Source organism: Fistularia commersonii, chromosome 15 (genome assembly GCF_037954325.1).
Source record: "Fistularia commersonii isolate RoL2024-O1a breed Wild chromosome 15, RoL_Fcom_v1.0, whole genome shotgun sequence".
In the NCBI taxonomy this organism is placed as follows: domain Eukaryota; kingdom Metazoa; phylum Chordata; class Actinopteri; order Syngnathiformes; family Fistulariidae; genus Fistularia; species Fistularia commersonii.
The window spans coordinates 3,291,349-3,314,348 of record NC_141298.1 but is presented as its reverse complement, the minus strand read 5'-3'; the positions used below and the strand labels follow the sequence as shown (position 1 = coordinate 3,314,348).

General features: G+C 39.2%; 1 protein-coding gene across 3 annotated transcripts in view; it reads right to left on the bottom strand.

Annotated features, from left to right (window-relative positions):
* Nucleotides 1-7,025: 7,025 nt before the first annotated feature.
* The window catches only part of palmdb (palmdelphin b), a 50,758-nt gene continuing 34,783 nt past the window's right edge, over nucleotides 7,026-23,000 (bottom strand). For 2 of the 3 annotated variants that reach the window (XM_086161045.1, XM_086161048.1), the window contains 3 exons: nucleotides 12,641-15,050; nucleotides 12,393-12,481; nucleotides 7,026-11,367 (listed from right to left, as the gene is read on the bottom strand). In XM_086161045.1, coding sequence (XP_086017171.1) covers nucleotides 11,284-11,367; nucleotides 12,393-12,481; nucleotides 12,641-15,050 — 2,583 coding nt within the window. In that variant the 3' untranslated portion in view covers nucleotides 7,026-11,283. The remainder of the gene's footprint in view (nucleotides 11,368-12,392; nucleotides 12,482-12,640; nucleotides 15,051-23,000) is intronic. The other variant, XM_086161047.1, reaches the window with a different exon arrangement.

Here is a 23,000-nt window from a genome sequence, read left to right as displayed (position 1 = left end):
GGCACAACTGCATTTGATAAAAAACAAATAGTCTGAAGATGTAACAAGACCTGTAGAAAAAAAATCCCATAAATCTCTTAAAAAAAACACTTCCCTAGAGGATCATTGATGCTTTTCAGATTTGACTAACATGTAAAGGGTAATGTTGTTTTAAGGACTTAGATCAGTCAAGGCTACAGAATCTGCCAGGACATCTGTCATTCACGTGGTTGTCAAGCATCTACCCCTGTGAAATAAAACAAAAACAAACTCTTTGCCATTTCACTTAATACATATTCTACCAAACAAAGGGAAAGCAGATGCCCTATTTGTCTTCTGTTTTGTGCACTTCAGTAAATGAGCTGCACTTTTCAATTGGTCAGTCACCTGGACACAGCCTTGATTTGAAGTTGAGCTCATTCTTGATCTATTGTAAAAGTAGGAGTAGGCTAGGTGTGGTTGTATCACTGAACATTGCGCAAAAAAGTGTGCTATTTAAACATCAACTCCTACCTGATATGAATCTGGACCTTGAGGGAGGACTTTCCTTCAGTCAAGTAGTGTTTGTCATCTACACTGCAGTGCTTCCATCCACTGGTACTCTGCTGATACTACAGCCTGAAACATAAAACCGAAAGACTTCAGGCAATAGTTAACCATTAAGCTCCCCTCACAAAAAATGAAGTGAATAAAAAATAAGTAACTGCCCGTCATGGTGTTTTCCAAAAGAAAAACTACTTCTGTAATGACATGGCAATAACAATAGTAAAAATTCAATGGTTAAACTACAGCGGAGTTATAATCCATAATATTTCCAACAAAATAGTCGTATAAATAGAATGTGTCTTCCATTGTAATTTATTTCATTCTATCAAAATAGCATATCCATCCATCCATCTATTGTCTTGGATCGAATCACAGGGGCAGCAGCTGAAGCAGAGAAGCCCGCACTTCCCTCTCTGGGGCCACTTGCTCCAGCTCTTGCTGTAGCATTCCCAAGGACAGTCATAGCCCGGCCGCCCAGCAAAGGAAACTTATTTTGGCCGCTTGTATCTGCGATCTCTTTCTTTCAGTCATGACCCATAGCTTGTGACCCTAAGTGAGGGCAGGAAGGTAGTTCAGCCTGTAAATTGGGAGCTTCACTTCATGACTCAGCCTCTTCTTCACCAGGACAGACCAGTGCTGAGTCCACATCACTGCAGGCACCACACTGATCTGCCAGTTCCATCCTTTCCTCACTCATGAACAAGACCCGAGATATTGAAAGTTCTCCACATGGGGCAGGACCTCCTCTCGGACTGGGAGTGGGCTATCCACCCAATTACAGCTGATAACCATGATCTTGGATTTGGTGGTGCTGATCCTCATCCTGACTGCTTCATATTCAGCTGCTGATGGAGCCAACAGAAACACGTCATCCACAAAAAGCAGAAATCCAATCCTGAGGTCACCAAACTGGATATCCTTAACACCCTGGCTGTGTCTAGAAATTTTGTCCGTAAAAGTTATAAACAGAATCCGTGACAAAGGACAGCCCTGGTGGAGTCCAACCCTTAACGGAACAAGTCTGATTTACAACCGTCAATGAAGACATTGCTCTGGCACCGATCGTGCAAAAAAACAAACAGACTGTATTACAGGTGTTGGTACCCCATACCCCCAAAGCACCCCCCACAGGACACAGTTGAATGCTTTCTCCCGGTCCATAAGAGACAGAAAAATCACATTGTCTGATTTTATAGAATTTTTTTGCAAATTATGGTGGAAAATAAGTATTTGGTCAAGAACAATACATTCATCTCGATACTTTGTTATATACCCTTTGTTGGCAATGACATAGGTCAAATGTTTTCTGCAAGTCTAAGTTTTCACAAGGTTTGTGACACACTGTTGCTAGTATTTTGGTCCATTCCTCCATGCAGATCTCCTTTGTGATGCAGCGATGTTTTGGAGCTGTTGCTGGGGCTGTTGCTGGACAGCATGGACTTTCAACTACCTCCAAAGATTTTCTATGGGTTTGAGATCTGGGTATTGACTAGGCCATTCCAGAACCTTGAAATGCTTCTTACAAAGCCCCTCCTTCGTTGGACAGGCGGTGTGTTTGGGATCATTGTTATACCGAAAGACCCAGCCACGATTCATCTTCAGTGCCCTTGCTAATGGAAGGAGGTTTTCACTCAAAACAATACATGGCCCCGTTCATTCTTTCCTTTACACGGATCAGTCATCCTGGTGCCTTTGCAGAAAAACAACCCCAAAGCATGATGTTTCCATGCTTCACAGTAGGTATGGTGTTATTTGGATGCAACTCAGCATTCTTACTCCTTCAAACACAACAGTTTGAGTTTTTACCAGAAAGTTTTATTTTGGTTTCATCTGACCATACAACATTCTCCCAATCCTCTTCTGGATCATCCAAATGCTCTCTAGCAAACTTCAGACAGGCCTGGAAATGTACTGGCTTAAGCAGGGGGACACGTCTGGCACTGCAGGATTTGACTTCTCGGCAGCATAGCGTGTTACTAATGGCAGCCTTTGTTACTTTGGTCCCAGCTCTCTGCAGGTCATTCACTAGGTCCCCCCATGTGGTCTTGGGATTTTTGTTCTTGTGATCATTTTGACCCCATGGGGCGAGCTCTTGTGTGGGGCCCAAGATGAAGGGAGATTATCAGTGGTCTTGTATGACTTTCATTTTCTAGTACCGGTAATTGCTCCCACAGTTGATTTCTTCACACCAAGTTGCTTACCTATTGCAGATTCAGTCTACCCGGCCTGGTGCAGGTCTACAATTTTGTTTCTGGGTGTCCTTTTACAGCTCCTTGGTCTTGGCCATGGTGAAGTTTGGAGTGTGACTGTTTCAGATTGTGGACAGGTGTCTTTTATACTGATAACCAGTTCAAACAGGTGCCACTAATATAGGTGACGTGAGGAGGACAGAGGAGCCTCTCAAAGAAGTTACAGGTGTCTGAAAGACAGAAATCTTGCTTGTTTGTGGGTGACCAAATATTTATTTTACAGAGGAATTTACCAATTAATTCATTAAAAATCCAACAATGTGATTTCCTGGGATTCTTTCCCCCCATTGTGCCGCTCATAGTTGAAGTGTACCTATTGTGAAAATTACACGTCTCTCTCATCTTTTTAAGTGGGAGAACTTGCACAATTGGTGGCTGACTAAATACTTTGTTGCCCCACTGTAGTGTTCAAACATTCACCTGTGTCAAGGAGAAGAGAAAGACACTGAATTGGAGGAGAGCGTCAGACCTTCATGAATTCAGCCCCTCTGGCTGACTGGCCTTGTTTCAAATCATCCACCAGGTGACATTGTTTGACTGGAAATGGATCACCATCTAAAGATTACAATAATTATACAAGACTTGCTTATTTTTTTCAGAATTTACCTAGCTGTGCTCCACCGCTCCCCCTTTCTCACCCATGTTGTGTGTATACATCAGATTGTATTCTGGTGATAATAAGGGATTTGAAATCTCTGTCTGGAGGTTTACTGTGACTTTCCAATGCTTGAGCTTTATGTGCATGTGGGTGTTTGTAGGTGTAAATGTGTAAATCTATCAGCTGCGTGAGTCACATGCAGCTGTGGCTTTTCCTGACAGAGACACAGAATATTTAGCAGCAGTTGCACCACAGCATCACAGACATGAGCAGCAGGCAGCTCCCAGGGGAGTTGTTAGGGGCTCAGTGTCGAACCGATAACATTTGGTTCCAAGACGACTGCTTTAACCACCTGAGTCATGCTGTCCACTACTTGGAAACCATCCCAGTCAGAGACGTGACGGGTGTGTAATGGGACGATGTTAATTCTGTATGTGATGGACTGCCTCTGCACAGACTGAATACTGATAATGACAGTAGTTTTGAAGTTTGCTAAAAATTTGACATTGACTTAGAGTCAATTAAAATCTTCATAGCTGCAGCTACATTGAGCGACAAAGTGTTTACTCAAAGAAGTTCAATCGAAAAAAAAACACTTTCATGATACTTCACAAATCCCTGATCCTCCATCCCATTGAGGAACTGATTTGATTAGGTTTGGCAAGTGTCAAAAATATACAGCAAGTAGAACATTAGAATATTAAGTTGGTGAAAATGTGAAATTCTGTTGATTGTGTGAACAAAAATGGTGCATCTCCTAATGGAATGAATTTACCACAAAGAATAGTGGAAATCCGATTCCATCCACAAGAGACAGCGATCTCAGTCCAATATCATTTGAGAAAAAAACAGATATCTTTATAGTTACTAACTGCAAAAATAGCACTTCTCACCAATATAACGTGGAATGTATCAAAAGATTTCAATTCTTAAATGTCCTGATTTATTAATTGATTTATTTATCTATTTATTTGGCAAATTGTCATTTTAACATTAATGGTCTCTATTTACATGGCGCTTTCACGCCATTTATTTTCAAAGCACTTTAATCTCGATTATATTCACTCATTCTTGCACATAATCACACATCTGGCAGGGGCAGAGCTGCAATGCAAGGTGCTAATCAGGCCATCAAATGTATCTTGCACAAGGACACTTAAACGTCCAGAAGAGATTACCCAGAACATGTAGTGATAACATGATCCAAATATATGAAAATCCCAAACCTACCAAATACATCGTCTCAATAACAATAACAACAATATAAATAATAAGAAGAACTACTTTCTTCTTCTCCTTTCATCTTTTCCCTTCAGGTGTCGCCACAGCGAATCAACCCTTTCCATCTAACCCTATTCTCCGTATCCTCCTCACTCACAGCAACTACCATCATATCCTCTCTCACTACGTCCATAAATCTTCTCTTTGGTCTTCCTCGAGAACTCCTGCCTGGCAGCTCTAATTCCATCATCCTTCTAGCAAAATATATTCACTATTCCTCCTCTGTACATGACCGAACCATCTGTCTGGCCTCTCTGACATTCTCTCCAAAACAACTAACATGTGCTGTTCCTCTCATTCACACATAAATACGCTGTTGTGCTCCGACTAACATTCATTCCTCTCCTTTTTCGCGCATACCTCCACCTCTCTAAATTTTCCTCCACCCGTTGCCTGCTTTCACTGCAGATTCCAATATCATCTTCAAGCATCATGGTCCATTGAGATTCTTGTCTAACCTCATCTGTCAGCCTGTCCTCACTACTGCAAACAAGAAGGGGCTCAGAGTTGATCCCCGATAGAGTCCCACCTCCACCTTGAACTTCTCTGTTACCCCTACAGCACACCGCACTATTGTCTCACAGCTAGCATACATGTCCTGCACCAGTCTAATATATTTCTCTGCCATTCTAGATTACTTCATACAATACCAGAGCTCCTCTCTTGGCACCCTGTATGCTTTTTCTAGGTCTACAAAAAAAGTGAAGTTCCCTCTGGTCTTCTCTGTACTTCTCTATTAGCATTCTTAAGGCAAATACTGCATCTATAGTACTCTTTCTAGGCATGAAGCCATACTGATGTTCACAAATGTTGACTTCTACTCTCAGTCCAGTTTCCACTACTCTTTCCCATAACTTTATTGTATGGCTCATCAACTTTCTCCCTCTATAGTCGCCACAATTCTGCACATCCCCCTTATAAAAATAGGCACCATCACACTTTGTCTCCATTCTTTAGACATCTTCTCACTCTCTAAGATCCTGTTGAATAAACTAGTCAAACTAGTCAGAAACTCTACCGCTGCCTCGCCTAGACACTTCCACACCTCCACAGGTATATCATCAGGGCCAAATGCCTTTCCACTCTTCATCCTCTTCAGTGCATTCCTAACTTCACTTTTACTAATCTCTGCTACTTTGTGGTCTACAATACTCACCTCTTCTTCCCTTACCTCTCTTTCATTTTTTATTCTGCCAACTGTTTCAACTGTGAGTTCTTTCTTTCTGGAGTGAGTAGATATTAATTCTCATGCTTATTGCAAATTAGCACTTAGTGCTGCCAGAAGCTGTTGCATTATGACTAAAGCCTGAAATGGATGGTTGTGATTGATAGATGTTCTTTACGTGGGAGTGCGTGTGTGTGTGCGTGTGTGTGTGAATATTAAGGACTTTGAAAAACCTCAATATTAGACATTTGATGACAGAACTAAGTGAACTCTGGCATCATTAAAAAGGAAACAGTTTGGAGAAAAAGTTAAGCCTTTATTATCACCAATTAACTGAAATGGTTTAATTTTAATTCCAAGGCTTTATTTGATTCTTGATTAATCTCTTCACACTCAGCAAAGTTATGGGTCAAAGGAGAGGATGTTGGATTATACAAAGAAAACACTGTTACAAAGGCAGCTTTAGGAGGAAGCTAGACTTACCTTTTTTGTTGGCATTGTAAAAACCAAATACTTCTATTCCCAATTAAATAAGTGATTTGATAATTAAACAAACAAACAAACAAACAAACAAATAAATAAACAAATTAACTTGTATTCAGACTGAATGAACAATGAATGAGGAGCAAAATAGAATATCAATGAAATATTTCAATTTATATTTTGTTTTGTTTCAAAATATTAAACATAATTAAACTGCTCTATCAGTGGTATATGTATTTTGTATAAAAGGATTTTTATAATTTTTTCCATTTTAATTTTTTGTATTTCTAATGGCCTTGGAACAGGTAAATCTGCTCTCAAACAAGGCAAGATTGAATATGGACAGCAAAATGTATGTGCTAAAGGTGTCACCATAAAAATCTATATTTGCCAAAATCCCTGGATTCAGTTTAACAAGATTACTTTGTCATCATTTAGGCTGCACACGTTTCTGTAATCTGCAAAACTATTGAAAACTCCTTTCAAATCACAAAACATTGCAGGGTTAGAGTGAAAAGCGGGAACCAAAGCTTTGAGCCACGAATTTCAGCTGATTTGTCATTTGTGTGATTGTGCTTAACTACTTGATGGAAAAGCTAAAATAATGAAATGAAAGTCCTGTCGATCCTCTGCCTCATATTTGTTTGGAAATGTCTACAGACCTCAGCACAATGTTGTTATATCAATTAATTCAACCCGCCTTGTGTCATTGAATGTAGATATATTTCTTTCTTTGCTGTCGTTTTATTCAAACATCTCGCCCCAATGACAGCTTGGACTGGCTCCAGCACTAATGTATCCCTGAGCGCTGGACAAACAGCTCAAACAATGATTGAATGGATGATTATACTGTCTGTCTAGCAATAAATGCTGTTAGGAATGGAATAAGGTCAAGGCCATTGCATTCAGAATTACAATACTAGTTAAAGCAAACCAGTAGGATGGGAAAGGCATATCCTTTCTAACTGTCTTTTGTTGTTGTGGAATACATCACAATCAAAGCTGAAAATTGGCCAGATAGCCGATAAATTTGCATTTAATTCACAGTAGATTTGCAAATTTTCTCTGGCACCCTCATCTCATAACAAGGAAATGTTCCTGACAAAAAAATAAATAAATCAATAGCAAGTGTAATTTTTTTTCCAAGTTTTATTGTTGCTCTAATCTCTTCAATAACTGCATGAGTGAGCACCTCTTATTATATGTGATAAAGAACCTATGGAGCCCAAAACTTATGGCAGGTAAATTTCACAGAATGTTTAAACATCAGCAAGCAATCTTCGAGATTCGTAAATATATTTGAACAATGAAGCATAGCAACAAGACATGTCAAACAATGCATTTTAAAGTCAATAAGGTACCAAGCTCTTATAAGCTGCTTTTCAGAGTAGCTGTAAGGCTGTCGAAACATATTCTTTCGGTTTTACCTTGACCTCAGCATCTACGGAGCATAGACTTCAACCGCAATTAGTGAAAGAAAGGCGTCACCGAGCCTCACAGCCATTATTTCCAAGTGCTTGCTTTGCACCACTGCAGTTTGTCGCCGCATCGAACAAAGTGCGGGTTTAACCTAGTTGAAGTTTTATCGGTCTCAGGGAGTCCCTTCATAAGCACTGTGTTTATTGCTCTCGCTATGATCGTTTGTGAATAATCCCATCGGGACCTCTCAAACCCCCCAAACAATTATGGTGCTTCCAGCAGCAGTACCTCAGCCTGTTTTAAATCCTCCGCTGGAAAACATGCACCTAGTCTATTTAAAGACAGACGCCATGTCACATTTCTCGGAGTGCCTCAATCTGTTTATTGAAAAAAAAAAAATCACCAGCCGCACTCTTCATAATTTGTCATATTGCCTCATCAATATGATAATAGCGAGAAGATGGGGTGCTCTAAAAAAACACCAGGAAAAAAACATTTCTGAATTCCTGAATCTAAGTCATCTGAAAATCTTTTAAATCAAAGCTTCTAAGCTAAGATTCAACTGAAATTGAATGTACTGATTTTGTCAATAGCCAAACAATTCTGAAACCTGTAACAAACACATTAACTTCGTAAGGTTTTATTTGAGTGCAGGATTCCTCATGAGGATTCTCTGCTGTATTGTGTTACTGAGGAGTGTTTGTGCATGTTTGTAAGTAATGCAGTGGCAGGAAATGGAGCACTCTGTGTTCTATTTCTCAGAGTTTGTGTTTTTTCAATTGCACTGTGAGGCAAACATCACTTGAGGTTGAAGCCTATACAAAATAGAGTAGAATTTATGTGCGTAAGTTTGAGAAATACTATAGGCCATATACCTTTTGTACCTATGTTTTAACTTGGAATGAAAAAGGAAAGTATTAAATACCTATACTTAATACAATCTTGAGGTTCTTTAATGCAATTTTTTTTTTTATTAACCTTTACTCTTGACCATGGGAGTTTTGAATGTATATATATGTGTGTCTTTGTGCATGCATGTAGAGTGCTGTGTGTGTAGAGTGCTAATTAATGCCACTCAGCTCACCCTGAAATATATGCAGCAAAAAAAGCAGAGTACAAAAATACAGTAAATATACATTGAGTCGCACTTGCTTATTCAAGACATATGGTTACATCAAAATATGTTTTCAAATCTGATTTACATTTATGTCAACAATGGATCAGCCGAGAGTGGAGTAAATATGTTTTCTAACATTCACATATCTCAAGAGAAAACAGTACATTTGCCCTTCAGCCCATTGTTCACTTAAGGAATGACTGTCCTCAGTATGTGGACAGATTGTTGGTCCCTGTAGTCATTCTTCCTTTACCCTGAGATCTCTGTACTAAAACATCTACTTGGGGGGATCCACAACCTCTTTTTCATCCAAGAAATACATTCATAAATTTCAGAGAGAACATTTGGGAAGGTATGAAAACAGGCCTGTCTAGAATTTGAAAGCAGCGATATTATGTCCACAGATTTTACAGACATTTGTTATCACTGCATTATCAATGACATATGTGTTGTTAGAACAACAAACCCTGCACACATAAAACCAAACCTCCTACCACCCTCATTCTTTTTCATTCTTTCCCTTTCACTTTTTTCAAAATATGTAACATTTCTGTCAATCTAACATTACCCCACATTACCCTGTATATTGTGCAGCACTCCCAATGGCAAATCAATAAGCTGTCATTAAAAATCGGCCCAGTAACTACTCTCAAAATCATTTAATAAACAAAATTGAAGCCACATTGTCACATCTGCAACTGCAGTGTCATACTTCATTTTATTTATTTTCATTTTTTTATGTTTTGAAAACCCGTCCCCGGTACTTAAACTAAACTGCGACGTCATTGTGCTTATATCCATTGTGAATATACTTTGGCCAAGATTTTGCATTCTCGTGTCACCAGACCCCACTTTTGGGGAAACCATGAGTCGAACAAAGTGAGAAAGTAATACATGGTAAGAACATCCTTCTCTTTCTTGTAAGTTATCAGTGTAACAACTCTTGATGGTTTAAAATGAGCAGCAGTGATGACATCAGCAACCACAAATCGAAGTTCTGTACATCGCTCACTAGAGACACACACACAATAAAACTAAATACTGCCACGCAGAAAATGAGAAATATCAATGTGGAGACAGGTCCTATTGTGATGGCTTGGTAGGCTTTGTTTCCTCAGTAAGCACGTGAAAGTGCTACATTTCCTTTACTTTTTTTTTTTCCTGTGACCTCAGTTCCCTTAATCTACTATATGGACGAGGTTATGGTAAGCTCGGCAAATAGTACGCCAGTGTTTACACCCTTGCATGCTGTCACTAACTGGTGCCACTTTTAAAATACTCACAATGGTTGGGGAAGACCATTGATACCGATGCCTGAAAATCCCAAATTTTATGTCATATACACTTCTTGGTGTTCAGTCTCGCCCTGCTTCCACTCTAAACACTATTTATCATCAATAAAACCCCACCGTGTCTATAGTGGGCATGGTGTAGCGAAATTTTATATAATATGTAATGTATACTGTTAACAAATGTTTACAGCTATGGGCTTTGGATTAAATTCTTCCTCCTCCATTTCCAAACCGCAGAGAAGTTCTGATGTTGAGAGAAAGAGTTCTTCTAAATTGAAGCACCAAGTCCAAATTTGTGCCTCGGCGAACATAGTATCAAGATAAAGCGGAACACATCACGAATGAAGGGCATACTGTATATGTGGAGTTTTATTTGACAGAACTGTTAGGTTCAACTTAACTTGAATGCATTTTTCATTTAAAATTGACTCTGGATTATGGCCTGTATTGTTTATAGTTGAGTCCATCAAAGGAAAAAAATATGAAGTAAAGGAAGAATGATTACATTTATATATAACCCCTCACATGAAAAAAAAAACATTCAAAAATACTTAAGGCCAAATGAGAGAATTGGGAAACTCATACTTTTTATACCAGCTGGAAGTTATTATAATTCTGTGCTTCTGGATAAAATGTAATTGTGGTCATAAACATTAAACTGTTTTTTTATGAGTTTCTTGCATTAGACAACAGCAGTTGAGGTGATCTTGCTTCATTGGGATGTTTTTTCTTGATAATGTAAAAAATGGGCATTGATCCAACTCTTGCTTATTTGTCATTTTGTTCAACATATGTTGGCACTGCAATTTCTTACCTCTCTACTGACAAGAAGTAAGAAGAAAGTAATCATTGAATATGTGTGTTTATTTCAAATGTGCACATCTAGGTGGTGTCCAAAAAATTATGCACATTCTCTCTACAACATAAAGATTATCCATATGTAGTTGAGTATCTCAGTTGTATTTGGACATCATCCAAACTAACTGGCCACAAATGTTATTATAGTCTTGCTATCTTTGCCTGAAGCATCACAGAAGCAGACATTTGGATTTTGTCACAACATGAAACAAACAATTGCAACAATGCATTTAACTTGAATGGTTGAATACAGACAGAAGATGCCTCGAGATGGCATGTTGTTGAATTGCTCCTTTTCAGGCATTGTTTGCAAATTCCCCAGCCTCCCAGCGCAGAGCCATGGCACTCTTGCGTCGTCCTCCAGTGTAGACCTCTGGAAACTGTAGAGAGAAACCTTACAGTTTACCTGCTTTCAAAGCATTTCCTTCTCCTTCTCTTTCTTCTCCTCCTCCTCCTCCTCCATCTCCTCCTCCCCTTTCACCTCCACCTCCTCTCTCAGGTCATTATACTGAAGGTTGAAACGAGCAAATCAGTTTAGCATCCAATTTCTAATGTTTCTAGCTACGCTCCACCCAGCACCAGAGGTCAATTTATCATTCAGTAAAAATTATGCATGGAATTTGGCTTAAAATGATGAACACGAAACACAAACTCAAAAGATGAACTATCAGAAAGAAGTCAAATGAGAGAACATAAAGGGGCATCATGGCGGAGGAGGAAGCACTATCGTCTTCGGAACCGAACATTCTTGGTTAGTTAATTGCTGAGAACGAATTACCTCACAGGGATTAATAAAGGATAATTTACTTCCTTAGGTGTGCCACATTTGGTGCATGTTTGATTCGCATGTTTGAACTTAGATGCAATACTTATTTGCTGTATAAAGCAATGCTGATATATGTTGAATTACCTAATTTTTCATTTAATTTTTTATCCATATTTGACCTTAATCAAGAAAAAATGCAATTGACCACCTCTATTAGTTTATAAGCTTTATAAAAACAATATTTGAACTTGGGAGTCTTTGACACAATGCACTTTCAGGACCTATTATGCTAACATGATCTAATGTAATTTACATCTATTTATTTTGGTTCTAAGACAACAACATTTTATGGAGGTATTGTAAGTTTCTACATACTGTAGATGCAAATAGTATTATTTTTCATTGACCAGTATATTACAATTCTAAAGAAAACAATTTTCTACATTCAAGTGATACCCCTTTACATCAGGGTACATTGTTGTTAGTTGTATTGTGGCTTTAAAAAAAACAAAAAACATTATTTTATTTTCCATATAAGTAAAAACAATAGGACTTTACATGCATGTGGTTTGTATAAACATAAATTGAGTATGTTTTTTATTCGGGAAGAAATTTGGGCCAATATATACAGTAACTTACTCTGTTATCACAGGATAAAGTTGAACGATCCATCCTGCTGACTGTCTTCATTGGCGATGATGGAGATGACTTGCACCTCACTGGCATGTCTACAAACAAAGAACAATGAGAAGTATTAGTGGATTGAAAACCAAGTAAAAAAAAAAAGAAAAGAAAATGAAATGAAACGGGAAGCCTGTCTATTGGGGTTAATACGTTTTTTTTTGCTACCTTCCAGGTACGAATCCTGGTGAGAGACAGACTTATACCTGGATTGTCAAATGCTAAAGTGTCCATGTTGTTTGACAACATCCTTTCAGCATTAAACCTGCCTTTTCCGTACAGGTTTGCCCTCTCTTTCCTCAGCTCCTCTTCCCTTTGCTTCACCATCTTGATTTCCTCATCCACCAGGGACATTGTGCTTCTTGAGCGCAGCTTGAAAAAGGGGTTGTTCAAAAACATTTTCTCCTGGGGCTGATTGTAAGCTTTGTCGAGGGAGAAATCAGAGGCACTGCGGATAATCAGATTGGACGTCTCTAGGATGATGAGGTTGGAGCTGTTGTCCTCTGAATGCCACTCGCCGGGCCGAGCGGCCAAGTTGTCTGCGCCATGTCTGGAGCTGAAGTCGTTGCTGGAGTCCAGAATTACAACGTTGTTCGCTGACACCTCATGTTTCATTGGTTCCTTTGTAGGTGAGGAGGTGATGATGAATGACGGGGTAAGCGGAGTGCTGATGGATCTGGGAATACTTCGAGAGGGAGCGCAGTCTGTAGACTTGCCCATCCTGGAGATGCCCCTCTCTCTTCTGAAATGTTCCTCTCTCTCCATTGATATGCGAATCTCCCTTTCAATAGGTGTTTCTGGATCATCATAAGGAGATCTATAACTGGAATCATCCAAGCCAGAATCTTCAGAGCAAGGGCTGAATTGGGTAAGCGGAAAATCCCCTACTAGATTCAAGCTCTCCAGATCATGTGCTTTCTTGTTTGTTCTTTCAATGTTGCGGACAGGCGTGTACATGAAGCTGTGGCTGCCATGGAAGCTTGACTGCTTTGTTGTAGGTAATATAACCTTGTTCTTGGTTTGTTCCTCCATTTCTCGCCACTGTTTACGAGCCAGCTGGAAGTCCACATGCTCTGTGCTAACATTCTCGCTTTTAGTCTCCTGTATTACACAAAAGTCTTTCGGTAGTTTCTTGTTTGGATCTGAGCTCGTGTGTTGGGAAGATTGGTGTGTAGAGTCGTTGTGGTTGGCATCCCTTCCATTTTCACCTTCATCTTCAGAGATTTTGGACAAACCTTGAAGGCCCAAAGGCATATATTTGACTTGTTGTGCATGGGTTGGGAATGAAACGGAGTCATCTGACTGTTCCAGCACATCCTCAGCTTGTGGAACCTCAAGCTGTACCTCGTCACTGCATTGTTTGCTGGCAAGTTCTTCGAAGTCCATCACCTCAACTTTCTGTACAAAGAGATCCTGGGCGCTCAGCTGAAGACTGTCCAAATATGAGTCATCATCCTCTTTATTAATAGAAGAGGAAAATATAGTTCTCCATTTTTCATCCGTCTCACTATCCGAGGAAGCTGCGGCGATCTCAACTCGTAGGCATTCGTCCATGTCGTCTGGGTCAAGGTAACGACAAGATTCACTTGACACATCCGACATGGCCTCTTCCCTAATGCACTGCTCTAATATTGATTCCTCCGCAATGGGTGGTTCAAAAAGCATTCCGGGATCCTCCTCCGCATCTATTGCCAGATTTTCATAGAGCCCATCTTCAAGGTTAGGTTCAGTGTCCTCAACTTCTGGCTCTGGATATAACTCGAGATCTGAGTATTGCGGCAGCTCGAAGTCTGGTTCCGCTTCTTGGCAGTGCTCTGACAGAGGGTCCTGGTCTGACTCATGACAGTCAGGTAGTTCTGAGCTATTTGCTGGATCAGGTTCCTGCTCTGATCCTCTGACGTTATCTGACTCCAGGACTGCCTCCTGTCCTGTGTTTTGCTCTGCTTCACAACAGTTCTTTGGCTCCAGTTGTAGCTCTGACTCATGATACTGCTCTATTCCTAAGTCTTGCTCTGGTTGACAGAAGATCTCCAGCTCCAGGGTTTGTTGTTCTCCTGGGTATTGCTCCGACTCAAATTCTTGTTCTGGCTCAGGATTGCGTTGTGACTCTGGCTCTGATTCCAGTTCTGATAAACCCTTTTTGGTCTTGTGAGCTTCGTTTTCGTAGACACTATCCGCACTGGAGGGGGTGTCCGACACAGATGATGTGACTGACTCCTTTCTGTTGAGCTCGTCGTGTTCTCCTTCGAAAATCAAAGCTTCAGTTTTGTCCTGGCAATATATTTTAGTGACGGCATTCATCTCAGAGGGGTCAGGTCTCTCCATATCCCCTGCGTTGGTTGGGTGGTCATTTAATAACATGTCAGTCGGACCCTTTTCCTCTGTGGAATCGGTTGAGTCTGTATCCAAACAAACTTGCTCTGCTCTGAAACCCTTTCCTTTCTCAGGTGAATCCGCCACAGCAGCGTCCACTTCAAAATCCACTTCACAATCCATTGCCAGCTCTGATTGTTCAGGGGTTTCCATGGTGATAGCGCGGAAGTTGTGATTCTCTGTCGTGCTGCAACCTTGGCTCAGTTCTTCTCCATTTGCCTCTTTCTCCACTGAGGTAGCTCTCTGAGGAGAGAGAAGAAAAAAGGGGGAGAAAGCCCTAAATACATTTTCTGTGAGGGAAAATTTTAATTTTTACCTTTGTAGAGGGAGTGCAAATCAGAACTGGGCGCTTTCCCACATCCACATTTCAAACCAGTTTTTCCTATTACTCCCATTTCTGTAATCACCCATATAAACACTAAATAGCCTTATTATTAATCCTTATTAGTCACAAGTTATTTCTGATGCATGAATTTTAGTAATCTTGTTTGGTGAAGTCTCAACCTTTGTCTTCAAATACAGATATAGATAAATATATATCCGTGCATATCAAACACATATAAACACTATTCACAAATTAGACCCCGCTATGGCGGATTAATCGCTTTTTGTTTCCATTTCTGCTAATATTGAACTTGTCAGAGTGATTGTCATCCTTGTCATCAAAAGCAAAGTCAAAATTGCTGCACTGATTCAACAACACCTCGGGATGTTATTTTGAAAGCAGTCACGCCAATGTCACTTTGGCAAATCTTTAACCGATATAAGCGATTTCAAGTATTCCATCAACAACACCTAAATCCTTCACGCCAGGCGGAGAAACACTTCTGACGTGTTTGTGGAAGAGCGGTGTTGACGGTGGCGAGATCTCTCTGTTGCTTGAGCTGAGTGATTGTTTCCCCCAAGTGGTTTGTGTACAGAATGAGAGGAAGTGCACCAAAAGCTGAATAGCAGCTGAATTAGATAGCATTATATCGACTCTTATGTAAGACTGCAGGACTGGGTCTGCCTCCCACATGATGCAAAAGGGTTGCTGCAGAGGATTTGCTGAACCCCCCAAAATTCATCTACTCCCACCAGCACCTGCATTTACATTTCGGCTGCTTTCTCATCTACCACTGCTAGTTAGTATTACACATTTATATTTACATCACAGGTTTGAGGTGGGGTTATCATGGCCTTACTTGGACTGGGCACTTTATTAAACTTAGCACAAACATTACCAGTCAAAGTATGATTTTTAGGTATCAAATGGTGATTATTGTACTTTGGTATGCAAGTACTCCTTCATAGTATAAACAGAAAGTCTATCATTTTGCACAGCCTGCAGAAGCTTGATGAGATGACAATGCGGTAACAGCAGAAATACCTCTTCTATGGAAAAGTAACATAGTAACATAAAACTCCAAACATTCATCATTTTAAGGTTATAATTTATTGGTTTCTAGGAACCTGGGCTTTTGATTGAGTCTTTTTTTTTTTTTTTATCTAATATGTATTCTAATATACAGAACTGAACCACACAAAGCAGGTAGGGATATAATTTGAACAAATAATTACACACCACTCCCACAATCAGGTGAAAACCATCTACAACTAAACAGGCATCAAGAGAAAATGATAACATAGTTTCACGAAATACTATTGGCTATGTGATATTCTACCAAACCAAAAAGTATCTTGCGAAAATAAAGTTGGGGGTTTAACTGATTTTATTTTTGGAAGTTGACTCAGTCATACCCAAGAATGTAATTTAACCATGCACTAAAATTAAATTCTGTAAACAGTTCTAGGTTAAGTTTGGCGATAACAGGTAAAAACTTTTTGATGTCATTAGTGGTTTAACCATCACCAAAAACTACATATTTTCTGATTTTTGGTCCATTTTATCCTCACATCAACCTTTATGGCATGTAATAATGTTAATTAAGCTTCACTAAATCACTCTTCCTCACAGACTACTTTGCAAGTTGGATACAGATAGACCTTTTTTTATTGTGTCACAGTAGCTGTATGGGCTTTTTCGATTGTTGATACCTCAAATGAAGAAAAAAGATGACCACACTTCAAACACACCACCTATGTCCTCAGTTGTTGGGAACAGGAAGAAACTTGTCCAATCCGATTACAAAGATGGAAAACATAGCCTCAACATGCTGTATAATCAAAGTCTGTCAATAAATCTCACCACTGTGCAGCCATGCTGAAAACAAGATATTGCTTTGACTAATACTTTTCATAGAAGGGTGCTTCTTTCAGCTGTCTTCATCAAACCAGCCTGATGCACTCTTAAGATTGCCAGTGTGAGCTTTCAATAACACACACACACACACACACACAAACACACACACACACACAAATCACCAGCTAGGACGCTCCTCCAATGGGATGCTATGATCAGCTTACATAGGATATATGACAAATACATGCAAATTCAGTTTTCGAATATTAAAAGAAGTGGTGTCTGTTCTCTTATATATTTGATTCTTCTTTGACAGTCTAATCACGTTCACTTTTTGTAGCAATCAATTCTGGACAATTGCCTTTGCACAATTTATAATTATTGCCCTGCATATGATAATTAGCTTTTTTAACAATACTGCAGAGGTTTTTTCATTTTGCCTATACCTTTCAATGACTTTCAATGAAAATGATAAAATATATCGTATCAAATAAGAAACCCAAATATCCAGATATCTATCTATCTATCTATCTATCTATCTATCTATCTGTCTGTCTGTCTGTCTGTCTGTCTGTCTGTCTGTCTGTCTGTCTGTCTGTCTGTCTATCTATCTATCTATCTATCTATCTATCTATCTATCTATCTATCTATCTATCTATCTATCTATCTATCTATCTATCCATCCATCCATCCATCCATCCATCCATCCATCCATCCATCCATCCATCCATCCATCCATCTATCTATCTATCTATCTATCTATCTATCTATCTATCTATCTATCTATCTATCATTTATCTACTTTTTTTAAAGTTGTAGTGTAAATTGCTGGAAATTTCTGCACATGATTTACATAATCTTAGATAAAGGAAACCAATTACCTCTTTCTTATGGCTATAGCTGGCTACAGCTAACATCGATCAAGGAAGAGCAAATTGACTAAGAGCTAGAAACATCCCCATCTGTTTAATTTTGTATGTTCAGGTAATGTGGTATTTTCATTCATTTTCATCTATCTATCAAGCTACACATATATATATATGTGTGTGTGTGTTTGTGTCTATCTTTTTTTTTTTTTTTGCTTTGCTATTATTCATTAAATTCTCTTATCTACAACAGCTACTTAACAGGGGAAATTTTTAAATCTGGTACTAGTCAACTCCCCCCATGCTGTTGGCCAACCAATCATGGACACCCTTAAAAGATTAAAATTAATTTTTAACACTGTTATTTTCACTGTTATGACTAGGAGGTTACTGCTGAGATTTTTATGCAATAATTGCTTGGTTATTTTTCCCCACATTGTTCTGGGTTAGTTCCTTGTGGGTGAGTTCCCACTGGGTGGGCTGGGCCATCTGGTACTCGTCAGAATCACCAGAACAAATCTGTTCACTTGGAAATAATGGATTGGGGTTGAAAATGCTAGAGATAGAAAACGATCGTCAGAAACTATTGTCAAGCACTAAAGCCTTCGTTATATTTGTTTCTATTCACTATGAAATGCACTTGTCAAACTTCTGACCAAACTTAAACACTTAAACGGTGGAAGTATGAACTAAAATGCATGGGAAGACAATTTCTTCAAGAAGAATAGAGAACTTTTCTAGACATACTATAATATCATAAAATCCCACAATATCAGAGACACCTTTTGCTTATTACATCTCTTAAAAATAAAACATGCACCTGACTGTGTGTCCTGAAAATGAACTGATCAGTTGTCAGTTCTGCAATGCTGGAATTGTTAACAGTGAAATAAAGTGTAATGAAGAGCTTGCTCTGCCGGTCCAGTAAATCGAGTATTTTTAATGGTGGACAGAATTAGATAATGGAAACAGGAGTTAGGGTGTCTAAACACAAGCGGTTTAATAAAGCAATTTTGATTACAGTTTTTTAGCAATAAACATTTACTACCTCGTAATGTGTCGAATTCAAACCCACATCTGTTCACCACTGGATAGCTCCGCTCCCTCAAGGCAGCAAAACTACTCATATGCTCATGCCTCTGAGTCCGGACTTTGTACTGAGAGCATTAATATCACAACTCGCATCATGAAGCCCAACAATATCTAGTGTAAAAAAGCCGTTGACTGTCCAAAAAGATATCACGTCCAGGAGCTTCAAACCAGAACCCAAACAGACACATCACAACAGCTCGCTTGTAACAGCTTGCAACAGCTCGACTAGTTCTTGATACTCTGACACCCAAACTTTGACAGGATAGTGTGTGTTTACGCGGAGCCATGTTAATAGACTGCATCGAATATCAACACGACTGTCATTTAGATGTGATGCTGTGAGTGGAGACAATGTAGCCCAGAGCTTTTTCCTAGTGATAGAAGGACTCGCTCCATGTCAGTAAAACAGGACACTGAATCAGGCCTGGCTTGCCTGATGTAAAACAAATTTAAGTCTCCAGCCAAAATACATTTGTCATTATTTATTAATCTCATGCTTGGTACCCATATTATAAAACAGAGGGTCTCAAAGTTGTTCAGCTCCAAACTTTAGGCAACTAGAGCCGCAACTCATTCAGTCTCTTTCTATCTGTGTGTTTATATGAATAGTGGTTTGCGCTTCGCCTCAAAGCCAAAAGGTCCTTGGTTCGATTTCCCAAGGTGAGGGCGGCTTTCTGTGTGGAGTTTGCATGTTCTCCTTTGTGAGTTTCATCCTTTTTATCCAGTTCCGCAGTCCATAAACATACAGCAGGCCACGCACACACATAAATCTCTCACTCTCTCTCTTGCTCCATCCATCCATCCTGTGCTCAGAGTTATGGGGGATGCTGGAGCCTGTCATGGGGCGAGAGGCAGGGTACACTCTGGACTGGTCACCAGTCAATCAGAGGGCCACATATATTGACATATAATCATTAACCACTCATTCACCACTCATGACTCATTCGGGGCAATTTTCCCCATTTTCTAATTTACCTGCTGCGTGTTTGTGGACTGTGGGAGGAAACCGAAGAGCCCGGAGGAAACCGCGGGGAAAACATACAAGCTCCACACAGAAAGGTCCCCTTATCTAATCCGAACCAGGGTGCGATAGCGTGGAGAAACGCAGCTGTTTTGAAAATGTCACGTTGATGTTGTGAGGAAGAACATACACCTGCTTTATCAGGAGTTTTTGTCTTTCGCACTATAAGCCTGCCTTCTTTAATGGAGAATAATTGGTTCCAAACTCTGAGAAAGAAAGACCTTGAAAACCATTGATTGTCTGCAGAGCATTGTACTTGCACAGCAGCAGCGGCTTGAAACGCGGAAAACATAGCTTAATATGTGAAGCGGCCTCCTTCAGCCTTCTCATCTGTTCTGGCTTGGAGAGTCCAGCTCTCCCACCCCTGAGTGCTTTTTTGCAAGAATAAAGAAAACTGTCCACCCTGTGATCTTCTTCAAGCGAAGTGGTGAAGCATATATTCCATCCACATAGAATTGAGCCTCTCGTATTGAAAAAAAAAACTCAATGAGTGCTTCTGGATATGTTTCAGCTTGACAAAACCAAAGGCATAAATGAGAGAATAAATTAGCCAATTTGTCATATGTATTGTAAATCATATGATTAACAAATCAATTCTAACATCATGTTATGTATGTGTTATGTGCCAGGGAAATATCTAATGTTATAATATTTTAAACAACAAACGCTTTATTTTTTGTTTCGAATCTAAAATTGTTTCTTCTGGGTAGAAAAATATAAAAACTAGATATAGCCGTCCACATTCAATACATACTGAGGGTTTAATTTGCATTTGTATTTTTATCCACAGCTTAAAGGTTCAGACGGTTCAAAAACCTTGACTCTGTTGAAGTGGAAACACAGTTTCACATTTTTCCAAGACAACTGCTAACAGACAAGTGTAAGCTTGTGGCAAACATAAAGTTGTCATTATGTTACTTCAGTGATATCAAGCACTTCTCTTTCCCTCTCTTTTCCCATAGGATATTCTTAAATGTCCTGGTTAGTATCTTCTGCAAACAGTAGGTGGCACTGTCAAATCAATTTAAAGATGCCAGAAAATTAAGCACAGCAGAGCAGATGGAATAGATACAGTTAACCTTTTTTTCCTTCTCCCCGGCAACAAGCAGAAACTCACCTGTGGGCAGCTCATTTTGTTTGCTTAGTGCAGGAACACAAAAGACAAAAGACAAAAGCAGTCATCCTTTACAATCCACTGTGGCTGCAGCCGCTGTACAATCAGAACCAGATGGCAAAGCAGAATAAAACCGTCATCTACAAGGACAGCCTGTGAGTTTGTGTGTGTGTGTGTGTGTGTGTGTGTGTGTGTGTGTACATTCATATTATTGCTACAGTCAAAGTGCAAGAGAGAGAGAGAGAGAGAGAGAGAGAGAGAGAGAGGGAGAGAAGCTCACAATCTTCAAAATCTGATTATGACACAACAACTTTCACTAATAGTACTAATATTGCAATATATCATCTGAAGAAATTTTACATATAAATCCCCACTGTTTAGCTTCATGCTAAAACAAAAGTATATAAACTATATAAAATATTATATCCTCAATAAATATATTGTCAAACTAAAACTCTGCAAGGAGCTTGACTTCAAGGCCTGTGAATTGCTGAAAGCAAATGCATGATGTGTGAATATTGTTCTCAAGTTCAAAAATCTGCACAACATGAAATAATTTTGAATGCATTTTTCAGGGGACAGAAACAGTGCATGCAACATGTGCGTTGAACTTTTGATAAACTGGATAACCAAAAATACTGGGTTGCTGATTTTATCTAATGTTCAATGACTTGACTTGTCAGAAGTAAAATACTGGATCCTGTTCTGAAATATTCAGTGAGAATTTTAGGAAAAAAATAAGTGATTTAAAAAAACAAATATGTAGACAAACTAACAATGTTTTAAAAAGTACTGTTCTCCCTGTGTTTGTGTGGGTTTCCTCCCACAGTCCAAAAACATGCAATGGTTTCTTTGGAACCCCTGAACTGTCCAGTGGTGTGAATGAGTGAGGGAATGGTTGCATGTCGATATTTGGCCATGTGATCGATCGGTCCAGGATGAACCTCCTGTCCAACAGGACGAGGTCCAGCCCCGCTGGATTGTTCTGGATCTTGACAATAAATGAAGAAATGTATGATTGAATGAATTAGTAAAGAAAGGCATGGTGTTGATATAGACAATGGATGGATGGATGAAGGGTGTTGATATACAATGCGCCACCTTTCATATGCATGAATATAATACAAAAGCATTTGTCTGGCAACTGTTTATTCATGAATTCATCCGTATATATTCTTAATTAAGTATTCATCTATTTATCTTTTAATTATTCATGTCTTTGTTTATCAATGTTTTTTATGTTTCTTTTTTGCAGGTACATTTTTTAAATGTCTTTTCAGTTATGACAACACTGTTAGGTTTCTGTAGCGTTTTTCTCAACATAAACCACATACCACCATGTTATACAAAATATTCAATGACACAGTTTACAGGATAAGTACTCTGTCCCATCATATGTATATGTATAAAGACATCAAATATCATTGACATGTAATGGTTGATTTGTGTGATTTAAAATATTTCATCATTTCCCATGTAATAAACAAATGTATAATCAATGTAAATATAATCTGTCTTCACACGGGTCTGTCTGAAAGCGGATAAGGAAAAAAAAAAAGTTGGAAAGCTCACAGCATGATAGACATGATCCTAATCCATTAGTGCTCTTTACATGGAAGGCTGACATTGAGACACAAGAGCAGTCGGTTAATCAGACAGCGGCTACTGGCCATGATAGACAAGCTGCAGCTTGACAGAAGAGTTCACTCAGCGAGATTTGGATGTGCTGTATGTGTGTTTAAGTTGGTTACGTGGTGGCACATGAGATAATTTTATCTGAAAATTCTTGACACTGCTCAGATATTAAATATTCAATTGGTGCGGAAAACAGATGATGGCTTTTGTGAAAATCAATGACTCCATGGTCTCAGGTGGAACACATGAAATTAGATTGAAATGGAAATGAAGCAAGATGGTG